Source organism: Camelina sativa, chromosome 7 (assembly GCF_000633955.1).
Source record: "Camelina sativa cultivar DH55 chromosome 7, Cs, whole genome shotgun sequence".
Classification (NCBI taxonomy): domain Eukaryota; kingdom Viridiplantae; phylum Streptophyta; class Magnoliopsida; order Brassicales; family Brassicaceae; genus Camelina; species Camelina sativa.
In genome coordinates, this window is record NC_025691.1 from 8,404,009 (window position 1) to 8,413,456 (window position 9,448).

General features: G+C 36.1%; 1 protein-coding gene and 1 pseudogene across 1 annotated transcript in view; one reads left to right on the plus strand and one right to left on the minus strand.

Annotated features, from left to right (window-relative positions):
* The window catches only part of LOC104700730 (chaperonin 60 subunit alpha 1, chloroplastic), a gene marked incomplete in the record, with an annotated part of 8,169 nt that extends 5,486 nt beyond the window's left edge, over nucleotides 1-2,683 (plus strand). Inside the window, 7 exon segments of the mRNA XM_019227569.1 lie at nucleotides 304-487; nucleotides 576-697; nucleotides 778-985; nucleotides 1,068-1,213; nucleotides 1,294-1,600; nucleotides 1,693-2,144; nucleotides 2,227-2,683. Of these exon segments, the coding sequence (XP_019083114.1) occupies nucleotides 304-487; nucleotides 576-697; nucleotides 778-985; nucleotides 1,068-1,213; nucleotides 1,294-1,600; nucleotides 1,693-2,144; nucleotides 2,227-2,517 (1,710 nt within the window).
* Nucleotides 6,024-7,475, minus strand: LOC104704436 (annotated as a pseudogene).

The window sequence follows — 9,448 nt, forward strand, 5'->3', positions numbered from 1 at the left end:
GCTTGTTCCTTTTTTCTTAATCTTCCTTAGACTACTTTACCACAGAAGAAATTGAATTTATCTTTCAGTACTTGTTACAATTGGATTTGAGACTTTTACTTTGTTTCTGGGTTTTGTCAAGAAAGTATATGTCTTTCCACTGGATATGACCTGTACTTTGTTCTGTTTTTAATCGCTTTTCACTTTTTGGTATCTGGGTTGGTGAGAAAATGGTTAATTTTGTTTGGGAAATAGATGAAATTGATTGGGATTAATGTAAATGAATATACTTTATTCATTTTGTGTGTGTGTGTGTGTGTGCAGAGTAAGTTAGGAGGAGGAAGTCAGCAGCAAGGTCAGAGAGTAAGCTACAACAAGAGGCCAAACAGACGTTTTAGTGTTAGAGCAAATGTAAAGGAAATTGCTTTTGACCAGCACTCTAGAGCTGCTCTTCAAGCTGGTATTGACAAGCTTGCTGATTGTGTTGGTCTCACTCTTGGCCCTAGAGGTATGATTTGTAATTAGCTCTTTTACATTTTCACAATCTCCTTCTGTGTTTTACTTATCTTGATGTTTTTCATTCGTTATTTCTTAAGGGAGGAATGTTGTGTTGGATGAATTTGGAAGTCCTAAAGTGGTGAATGATGGAGTCACCATTGCAAGGGCTATTGAGTTACCTGATGCCATGGAAAACGCTGGTGCCGCTCTTATTCGTGAGGTTTGTGTGAGAGAGAGCATGTAGCTTTGTTATTGTCTTTGTTAATACGGTGTGGTAAATTTGGTGTTGTTATGTGGTAGGTTGCGAGTAAGACTAATGACTCGGCTGGTGATGGGACGACCACTGCGTCTATCCTTGCTCGGGAAATCATTAAACACGGATTGTTGAGCGTCACCTCTGGTGCGAATCCCGTTTCCCTCAAGAGAGGAATTGATAAGACTGTGCTAGGTCTGATCGAAGAGCTTCAGAAGAAAGCTAGGCCGGTGAAAGGTCGTGATGACATCAAAGGTACTAACTTTGCAGAGACCTTACCCTTGTGATGCAGCAATGTTGATTGCGTTTACTAATCAACTGTTCCATTTTTTTTCAGCTGTTGCTTCTATCTCTGCTGGAAATGATGACCTTATAGGGTCAATGATTGCTGATGCCATTGACAAAGTTGGACCTGATGGTGTTTTGTCCATTGAATCATCATCCTCTTTTGAGACCACTGTCGAAGTTGAAGAAGGGATGGAGGTATGAGGTTGTTTTTTTATTCTCTTCAACTCTGATTTGATTTCTCAATTGCTAACTTGTTTATTTACCTTGAATAACAGATTGACAGAGGTTACATCTCGCCTCAGTTTGTTACAAACCCTGAGAAACTACTAGCTGAGTTTGAGAACGCTAGGGTTTTGATCACTGATCAGAAGATCACTGCAATCAAAGACATCATCCCTATATTAGAGAAGACCACTCAGCTTCGAGCTCCATTGTTGATTATTGCAGAGGATGTTACTGGTGAAGCCTTAGCTACCCTTGTCGTGAACAAGCTCCGTGGTGTCCTTAACGTCGTTGCCGTTAAAGCTCCAGGATTTGGAGAAAGAAGAAAAGCCATGCTTCAAGATATTGCAATCTTGACAGGTAAATCCAGAGTTCACTTGGGTTTACTTGTATCTTTATACTCTCTCTGTTGTGCTCTAAAGTTTCTATCTTTTTTTTGGTATGTTCTTCAGGAGCTGAGTACCTAGCCAGTGACATGAGCTTGCTGGTTGAAAATGCAACCATAGATCAATTGGGTATTGCCCGTAAAGTGACGATTAGCAAAGACTCGACTACCCTCATTGCAGATGCAGCTTCCAAGGACGAGTTACAAGCTCGGATTGCTCAGCTGAAGAAAGAATTATTCGAGACTGATTCAGTATATGACTCAGAGAAGCTCGCTGAGAGAATCGCTAAGCTATCTGGTGGTGTTGCTGTCATTAAAGTCGGTGCAGCAACCGAAACTGAGCTTGAAGACCGTAAGCTCCGTATCGAGGATGCAAAGAACGCAACATTTGCTGCTATTGAGGAAGGTATAGTTCCAGGTGGTGGTGCTACTTTGGTCCATCTCTCCACTGCTATTCCCGCCATTAAGGAGACCTTTGAGGATGCTGATGAACGTTTGGGAGCTGATATAGTACAAAAGGTAACTTTGAGCATTTGAGTTTTTTTTACTTCTGTGATGAATTGTGACTATTATCTTATATGGGTTTATGTTTTGAGTTCAGGCATTGGTGGCACCAGCTGCACTTATTGCACAGAATGCTGGAATCGAAGGAGAGGTTGTTGTCGAAAAGATTATGTTCAGCGAATGGGAGCTTGGGTACAACGCAATGACTGATACATACGAGAATCTGTTGGAAGCTGGAGTGATTGATCCGGCGAAAGTGACAAGATGTGCTCTACAGAACGCTGCTTCCGTAGCAGGAATGGTACTGACCACTCAGGCCATTGTTGTCGACAAACCAAAACCCAAGGCTCCTGCTGCTGCTGCTGCTCCTGAGGGTCTCATGGTGTAATCATAAACACAAACACCTTATCATCACAATGGTTTTTGCACATTTGTCATCCCCATTTATCTGCAATGTTTTTTTTTTCTTTTTTGGGGGAATATGAGTTAGTTTGTTAACAATAACGAGAAATAATTATCTTTTTTCGTCCAAGGATCTTTCTGATTTGTTGTTAGTGTTACAATGGAAGTTGCAGAAATAAAACTTGGACATTCAAAAGAGTTAGAATGATTCTGGACAAGACTTCTTGTTACAGTAGACATATGTAGACCAAATGTACATTAAAGTTCACAATTTACTCGAAAGAAAATGTTTTCTTGGTGTACTCAATTACTCGTTAAATTTGTTAGTTACTGAACATCAACGAAAGGTTGTGTCTGCTGGTATATTATAAGAAAGGCTGGCAAGCCTAGAATTATCGAGATCATAGCTTTCGTGATGAAATCGAACTCTGGGAAAGAACTGCAAAATTGAAATTTAAAGATGAGATGTACACCCTTTGAAAATGGATACATTCACGTTGTAATCTTTCAGATGATGATTGAGCTGTGGAAACAAAGTGAGTCGTATAGGTCTTATACCTCACCTCTTACTAGGAAACATCAATAATGTTGTTTCGAGTTGGCCTAAAAAATGGTTCCGTATTTATGCTATTGTCTCTAGTGTACTTCGACCAAACATTTTATATGCAGGGAGACTTTTAAGTTTGAATAATTCGAAAAAACATCAAGAGACTTTTAAGTTTGAATAATGTGCTTCAAAAGATTAAAGATGGAATTATAAGGATGGATATATGATATATTTTGACTACATGAATTATAATTTTAACGACTGTTATTTTCAACTGTGACTTCGATTTTAAAATTTTAGTTGCAAAGAATTTGGCAGTAGAAAAATTAATTGTTAAAATTTTATTGGTAACCAACAATTTTTAAAGTTGTAGCTATTATTTTTATTATTATTTTATATTAATAATAAATATAAATATAAAATATGTTAGAAATTAATTTATATCAATTTAATGACAAAATAAATTTTAAATTTTAGTCAATCATTAATGAAACTTCATAAACTCTTTTCCACCATCATTAATGATCATGATGAAAATAAAAATAATAATTATTGAAATAGATCTTAAAAAAATAGAATAAAAATGAGAATAATTAATTTATAAAAATAAAATATGTTAAATATATAGATATATAATTGCGAAGAACTTTTAAATATAACGGGAAGAGAAAAAATAATGTTTTATAATTTTCTTAAAAATATAAGAAAATAGTTTTCAAAGCTTTAAAAGAAAAAAATGTATAGGCCCTAATTGGTAATGGTTGTTACTTTTGAATGTAGAGACTTTAATTTTAAGATTTTAGATGCATGAAAATTTGGTTGTAGATGTTTGACTGTAGAAACTTTAACTGTTAAAATCTTATTGTTTACCAACAACTTTCAAATCTGTAACTGTTATTATTATTATTATATATTAATAATAAATATAAATTATGTCTGAAATTAATTTATATAGCATTTTATTGATAAATTATGTTTTTTATAAATAAGCCAATCAAATATGTGATTTTGTTTAAAATTAATTAAAAACAAATAACTATAAGAATAAGAAATAATTGAAGTTGTAGACTTTCCACACTTTTGTTCTATTAGATGACAAAAAAAAATATCAATTTTGTTAAAACACTCATTGAAAATGTAAAATGACACTCTTTGTTAAATGGATCTTAAAAGAAAGAGAAAAAAATGAGGATAATTAATTTATAAAAGTAAATTATGTAAAATATATATATATATATATATACACACTTGTGGAGAGCTTTTAAATATAAAAGGGAGAGAAAAAATATGCTTTTATAATATTTTAATTTTAAAGCATGTTTTTGGTGCTTTAAAAAAATTAGAAAAAAGTGGCTTTCAAAGGTTTAAAATAAATAAAAGAAAAAAGTGTGATTGGCAAATAAATGACTATTATGGCTTTAAACCTTTTTAAAGTCTTAATTAACTACACAGTTGTGTGTCCACAAAATTAGATATAATAAAAAAAAAATTCTTTTTCGAATGCACACATATATGTGTCTGAAATTTTGGCCTAACAGAAATTGGAAATTTTGCTCCTACCCATCAAAGTGAATTCGGGTATAATTACATTTTTTACATACTGTTAATGTAGACCATGTTCGGTTTCCAGTCGCCGGCGGCTGTTTTGGGCGACAATAAATCAACAAAAAAGGCAGCAATTACTCTATTGAAAAGCAGTTAATCATTCTTTCACATTGTAGCGACTCCGTTCAGCGTCATCATAGAGAGAAATTAAGGTCGCTGGAAATTTGAGCGATTACAGCAACCCCTTTAAACGGTCGCCGGCGACTGCTTTCCTCTCACCATAATATTGTTTTATTTTCTCTCACCTCCATTTTTTCACTCCGTTACCTTTTAAATATGTGTCGCCATTTTTTCAACTCGGATGGTTGATTCTTGTGGTCTAGTCGCGGAAAGCTCTATAATTCACATTACAGATTTATTAGGATTTTGGGTTTAGGGTTTCGTAAGAGGCAATGGAGTGAAACTTTTTTCGCTCTGTTGCCATTTTTTTACTTCATTTGCCTTTTAAATGTGTACCACTGCAAATCTGCAAAAAGAAAACAGTGAGATACTTGTATATACCTATCTTAAGAGATTTAAAGTCTATACGAAAATCTAAACCAGAAAGAAAAAAAAAAAGAAAAAAAAAACATAAAACAGGAAGTATTGAAGAGTAAATGTAAGTTACTTGCGTCAAACGCTAAGGTAGAGGAAACGATTCACACTTCCTAGAAAAGTGTATATTTGACCATATGAGAGGGTTCAAACGGCTTGGCACAACTTGTGGCTCCTAGGGTTCTAAAAAGGTGTCCAAGACTCCAAGGTGAGATTTTTACTCTTTTTTAAAAAAAAGTCGATTTCTTTGTTCTTCTGAGGGGAATTAAGGTTATAAACCTAATTTTATCATTTGGAAAGTGCTAAGATTTGCCAAATACAACATTAGAATTAGGCAATCCTGAACCGAAATAACCAGATCGATACGAAGCGATCGGCAACAAATACAATTATACAAGCATTCGGTTATCGGTTCTCGAACTGAACAGTTAACCGATAATAACTTCTTTTTCTTTGGTCTTGCCTCTTCATACGCTGATATGCATTTGTCTGATCCAACTGGATCTCTCTTTCTTGTTAATTGTTGTTTTACGTTTTAATGTTTTATATATAGATCTCTTTCTGCTCTTCTAATCTTAATTAAAGGCTACAAACATAACAATCATTTGTAAGGTGCTAGCTAATATTTGCCAAATGCCAATACAACATTTTAGATTCTTTAAGCAACTCATCTTCGCATATTATTCAATTAAACATATCCATGTTTATTGTTCTTATTGAAAAGACAAATATAAATAACAAGCCGAAGGTGTGAAAATAATAATAATAAAAAAGTTCATAAAGAGACACTCTCTTGCATTGTTTCTTCAACTCCACAACGCAGAACAATCGGTGGGCTTAAAAGAAACCAGCAGTGAAGAAGAATCATAACTCACCAAAAAATTATTCTGTGCCCTGTTCCCAAAGATAGCTTTTTGTTTCGAATTACCACATTTAACAGCCAAACAAACACAGTCCTCCTCCGTCCGATTCCTCATACATATTGAACTTTTCCAAGACAAGATCCGCACCGCCAGAAAAATGCATTGTGATTACCGGAAATATCTCTATGGTGTCAGAGTTGTAGCACAAGATGTCGTTGCGACTAGTGTCAACTACTCGATCCGCTTTCACAACTTTTTCCACTGCCTCCCTTACTAGGTTACAGTAGCTTTCAGGCAAGAACGTGTAAGTGGTTCCAGAGTCTATCACTATGTTCCCTTCCAAGGCATGAAATGGTGTCCCACTGTCCCCAATGTCTCAATGCGGGTTCCCCCAACGCTGACCGCGTCTAGGTTTAGGTAATAGAGGCCGGGTTTTGCTGTAGTCATAAACATAGTGGTTGATACAACCCCATTTCCTGCTATATTAGCATTCCCACCAAAGTTGATTTTACTAGTTCCTTTACCAGAGAAGCAGTAAGAAATGAAACCTGGGTACTCCCCTCCCATCTGAGTAACGAGCGATAAATATCCCCAATCTGGACCAACAATGCCCAAAGAACCCGTTCTACTAAACCCTGAGCTGTTGCGGCTACAACCAATAATGCAGGCCCGGCCCGTCCATAAGACAAGCAAAGCACTTGCTTTAGGCCACAGAAGATATAGATTACTGAAAGGCCAAAAATACAAAATAATCTGTTTGGTCTGATGGTTCAGTAGTCCTTTGTTATGTCTATTATCTCAGGTTTGAGTCTTATCTTGGTACTTCATGAGGTTTTTTTTTTTTTTTTCCCCTTTACGTTTTGAAAATGCTTTTGGCCACTTTTAACATAGGACCGGCCCTGCAATAATGGTTTCAGGCATCACAAAGGGCTCCCCTATAGTTGAATGAATCGTGACTGTCTCGGTCGCTAAGGTTCCCTTGGTATAGATTCCGTCTCCGTAGACAATGTCGTAAGGACAAGAGTGCCCGTCGCATCTTTTCTCTTTGAAGGTTGAGGATTTCGAAGGGTCGAATATGGGAGCGTATTGGTCGTAACAGTTAGTACAAGGCAAACATTGTGTCCATAAGAGATCGCTTCCTGTGTCTAAGATAGCTTTGATCTCGAAAGGAGGAGTACCGATCTGTAGTTTCATTAGATACTCGGTGTTATCAAAGACGGTGTTAGCGTAAGGTGACCCGAGCTGAGTATCAGAGCTGACTCGAAAAGAAGATGCATTGGAGCGACGCTGGATCAAGTCGATGGTGAAGCCGTGAGGTGATGAGGTTGTGGTGGTAAAGAGAATACATGTAACGATTTCAAGAAATAGAGCGATCATCGTAGTCTCAAGAGACATAATGATCGAATAATTTTTCTTTTTTGTTATGGGTTTCTGAGACACAGTGAAATGTTATGCATTCATGCACACATATTAATAGATGTGAAGTCTTACATTTTTTCCGGGTTTTATATTGTTCCTTTGGTTTACTTTCCACTAATGGAAATTAGATGACCACTTTGCAATCGACAAATGTATATTTTCTTAGAAATTTTAGTTTTAAGGTTATTTCCAACGCACAGTTTTTAAGGGAGGTTTTAGTGGAGAAAAAAAAAAATCAGATTAAACAAAAAAAATGCAAGAGAGCCTCTTATATTGCATATTCGTTTATGTGCTAAGAGCCGGTACGTGTTTAAGTGCTCGTTGGCCGAACAAAAAAATAGAAGAAGGAAAAAAAAATTGGTTCCACAAACAAATTTTTTTTCTTTCTTTCATCTTTCTCTCTCTCGGTCTCTCTCTCGCAGTTTCTCTCTCGATCGAAGTCCAGTATTGATAAAAGGAAGGAGAAGGATATGCTTACGCTATGGAATCAGAGGCGATTGGGTCGGAAGAGATCCGAATCAGAGGAGATTTAATCTGGGGAGGCGAATCGACAGACAAATTTTTTTTCTTTCTTTCATCTCTCTCTCTCTCTCTCGGTCTCTCTCTCTCGGTCTCTCTCGATCGAAGTCCAATATTGATAAAAAGAAGGAGAAGGATATGTTTACGCTATGGAATCAGAGGCGATTGGGTTGGAGGAGATCCGAATCGGAGGAGATTTAATCTGGGGAGGCGAATCGGAGGAAATTGAATCAACTCCGAGATATTTGAGTTTGGAGTCGATTCATTCGGATGAGGTTGAAGCAATTGGAAACTGAGGGTAAGTTTCTCCGTTTAATAGGATGAATTCGCGATAAGTTAGGAGGGATTAGGGTTGTTTGGATTTTGTTCGTAAATTTGGGTTTAGGGTTGGTTGTTTGAAAGAGTACTTGCTTGTTCATGACTAAAGTTCGAAATCAGATAGAAGTAGTGTTTAGGGTTCTTGCTATATGATTGAGAAACTGATCCTGCGGTATTTTGATATATGTGATTGCTGATTTGTGTTGTTTTAATCATAGGATCAACTCGTTTTTTATCAGTAGTGACATTTTGATTGATTTGTAATTGTATATATGTATCAGTTGGTCCGACATCAGTATCCGACAAATGAGAAGCCTTGAAGCCATGCCTTGAATGTTTGTTCAGATTCAGACCTTGAAGCCATTGGGGTTGGAAAGCTGATCTATTGGTAGAGAAAGATATGTTTCTCTTACTCTGATACTTCGCATGTTTTATTTTTCTTATGGTTCCGACATTGTTCCATCTGTTTTGACATGTCACTTTCTTGTAGGTGCGTGTTGGCTTTGGAAGATACATAACACAAGGAGTCAAGTGAAGTGGACAAAGCCAAGTGAGGCGCTTGTTGAGCCAAATTCATAACACAAGGTAAGATTTTGTACCGGTTTTTATTTGTTTTTATTTTGTTTTTGTTTTAATTCCATTTATGTCTGCATATGATCTTAATGTAAGATTTTTTTTAGTATTCATATTATCTTTTCTCTTTTTTTTTCTTGGTGTTATTCATTTATGTGGTGTTAGTGTAGGTAAGTGTCGAGTCAGTCATGATGAATGCTTGTTGTTTGTTGGTTGTGATAAATGCCATTAGTACTTGATTAGGGTCTAGGGAAGTCGACATCAGACTTATTGTGTGATGGTTTAGTGTTTGTTGGTTGTTGTTAAGTGATGATAAATGTGTGGTTGTTGTGGAACTTAAATTTGAAAACTTAAAGCCACTAGTTTAAAAAGTAAACTACTCACAAAGATTGTTAATAAAATGGTAAAACACAAAACACATAACACAAAACCTTCTTTCCTTGATAGTAAAACACAAAACACAAAACATTAACACCAATCATAAAACACAAAACCCTAACCCTTCCTTCTCCTTCTAACACACACACGAAGCAGCAGCT